The following is a 2,445-nucleotide window of genomic DNA, read 5'->3' as shown; positions in this document are numbered from 1 at the left end:
GTATTAATGGTCATATTATCCCCAAACTGAAAACAATCCAGGTGTCCATCAGCTGATGAAATAATAAATAAAATATACTACATCCATGAAACTGAATACTATTCAAATGATGAAAAGTAGCAAACTATTGATATATGCTACAACATAGATAAATCTTAAAAACAGTATTCTAGGCCAGGCGCGGTGGTTCATGCCTGTAATCCCAGCACTTTGGGAGGCTGAGGCAGGTGGATCACAAGGTCAGGAGATCAAGATCATCCTGGCTAACATGGTGAAAACCATCTCTACTAAAAATACAAAAAATTAGTCCGGTGTCGTGGCACGCACCTGTAATCCCAGCTACTCATGAGGCTAAGGCAGGAAAATCTGTTGAACCCAGGAGGCAGAGGTTGCAGTGAGCCGAGATTGCACCACTGCATTCCAACTTGGGCGACAGAGCGAGACTCCCTCTCAAAACAAAACATTATTCGAGGTGAAAGAAGCCACATGCAAAAACATACATACAGGTTGAGTATCCTTAAACCAAAATGCCTGCCACCACAAGTGTTTCAGATTTTCAGATTTTTTTTCCGATTTTGGAACATGTGCATATATAAAGTGAGCTATCTTGGGGATGGGACCCAAGTTTAAACACAAAATTCATTTATGTTTCATATGCACCTTATGCACATAGCTTAAAGGTACATTGAATCATCAGAAAGCACAGGTGTCACTATCTCAGCCACCCATATGGACAATCTGTGGTTGTTTGGCATCACCACATTTCCTGACTCTAAATGTAAATGCTACCAATAAGCAATCATGTTCCTATACTTATGCACACATAAGTACTTAAAGTAAAAAAAAATATTTATCTTTAATACCATACAAAAACGTGTCCCGGGTAACTAAGCAGCACAGTAGCATCACCAGAATCCCTGTATCAGCTGTCAGACAACAGCAGCAATGAACAACCGGCTTTCAGTCTCCACCTGCAGTGCTGTGTTCTGACTCAAAGGTTACTGTACTCTGTATGGATTTTTTTTTTTTTGCCGTCAATAAGAAATTTACTTGTTTTAAAAAAATCCAAATGCTGGCATTGTCCAGAAAAATTTAACAGGTTTATTTATAATTATTATAAAGTTGAACCGCTGAAACTTGTTCACTGAAACATTTTAACTTACATTAATGCTTTACGCCTCTGCATTTATATTAAAAATTCACACACAAATGAAAATGGAAAAACTGCCAATACCTGATTTCTGTCTCCTATTTTTCCACTCGCAATCATATACTTAGGTACCTTTTGACCCCATGGAAAAAAAATATCTAACGTTCAGAACTACCAATAACAGGAAGAAGAGAATTTTTTTTTTTTTTTTTGAGAATGAAATGTTTCCCATCATAGTGGATTCTTAAGCACGTTCTCCACGTATGCGGCCTGCTAGCTGGATGTCTTTTGGCATAATTGTTACACGTTTGGCATGGATAGCACACAGGTTGGTGTCTTCAAAAAGGCCAACCAGATAGGCCTCACTTGCCTCCTGCAAAGCACCGATAGCTGCGCTCTGGAAGCGCAGATCTGTTTTAAGGTCCTGAGCAATTTCTCGCACCAGACGCTGGAAGGGAAGTTTGCGAATCAGAAGTTCAGTGGACTTCTGATAGCGTCTAATTTCACGGAGCGCCACAGTACCAGGCCTGTAGCGATGAGGTTTCTTCACCCCTCCAGTAGAGGGCGCACTCTTGCGAGCGGCTTTTGTAGCCAGTTGCTTCCTGGGTGCTTTACCACCGGTCGATTTGCGGGCAGTCTGCTTTGTACGAGCCATGGTACAGAGACCTCCTTACTTACCCCCCTTCTCCTTCGGCTGGAGCTCGGCGAGCGAAAGGCGGCGCTGGCGTTAGAGAGCGACGGCGGCGCGGCGGCGGCTGCGAACACAATTGAAAGATGGCTGACACCGACCATGGATGTTTTTTTAAAAGGTGAGAAAAAACATCAGAAGCAGTTGAAGGACCAGAAAATGGATCCCCTAGCAATGAGGAGGCATTCTGATGGATAGGTTTTTAAAATGTTTTCTTGAGTCATCTGCCTCATTAACAGTGTTTTTTTGTCTTAAAAATCTTTTTATAAACTGACATGATTTCTTGTTCCATTGCAAATCCACACTTCCCTAGTCCTTCAATAAACCCATCACACATTTTCACCATGTCCTCTACAGACACTTTTTATGCAGTGTCAACAATGTCATCTTCATTGTCATTATTATCGCCATCACCTCAATTCAGAACCATTTCAGCTATTTCAGGATCAATCAGTGAATGAACAACTCGAGGCTTATTATCAACGTTAAAACATCTTCAATATCTACTTCTTCCAACTTACTGACAGCCTCTGAAGATATACTTTTTGCATATGTAAGGCGGTCAGACATCTTTTTTTTCTCACTTGACAAATGGAATCCTTCAAAG

At 41.1% G+C, this 2,445-nt stretch overlaps 1 protein-coding gene across 1 annotated transcript; it reads right to left on the bottom strand.

Annotated features, from left to right (window-relative positions):
- Nucleotides 1-1,017: 1,017 nt before the first annotated feature.
- On the bottom strand, nt 1,018-1,932 carry LOC105506127 (histone H3.3-like). Its single transcript, XM_011934168.1, has one exon. It carries the CDS (start codon nt 1,803-1,805, stop codon nt 1,395-1,397), a length of 411 nt encoding a protein of 136 aa, XP_011789558.1. The 5' UTR covers nt 1,806-1,932; the 3' UTR covers nt 1,018-1,394.
- Nucleotides 1,933-2,445: the final 513 nt, after the last annotated feature.

This window comes from Colobus angolensis, unplaced genomic scaffold (genome assembly GCF_000951035.1).
Source record: "Colobus angolensis palliatus isolate OR3802 unplaced genomic scaffold, Cang.pa_1.0 Scaffold132, whole genome shotgun sequence".
NCBI lineage: Eukaryota > Metazoa > Chordata > Mammalia > Primates > Cercopithecidae > Colobus > Colobus angolensis.
This window is presented reverse-complemented; position numbering and strand designations above follow the sequence as displayed.

What these genes read in the sequence shown, in the direction of transcription:
- LOC105506127 (XM_011934168.1), bottom strand. Translation starts at nt 1,805, where the DNA reads ATGGCTCGTACAAAGCAGACTGCCCGCAAATCGACCGGTGGTAAAGCA.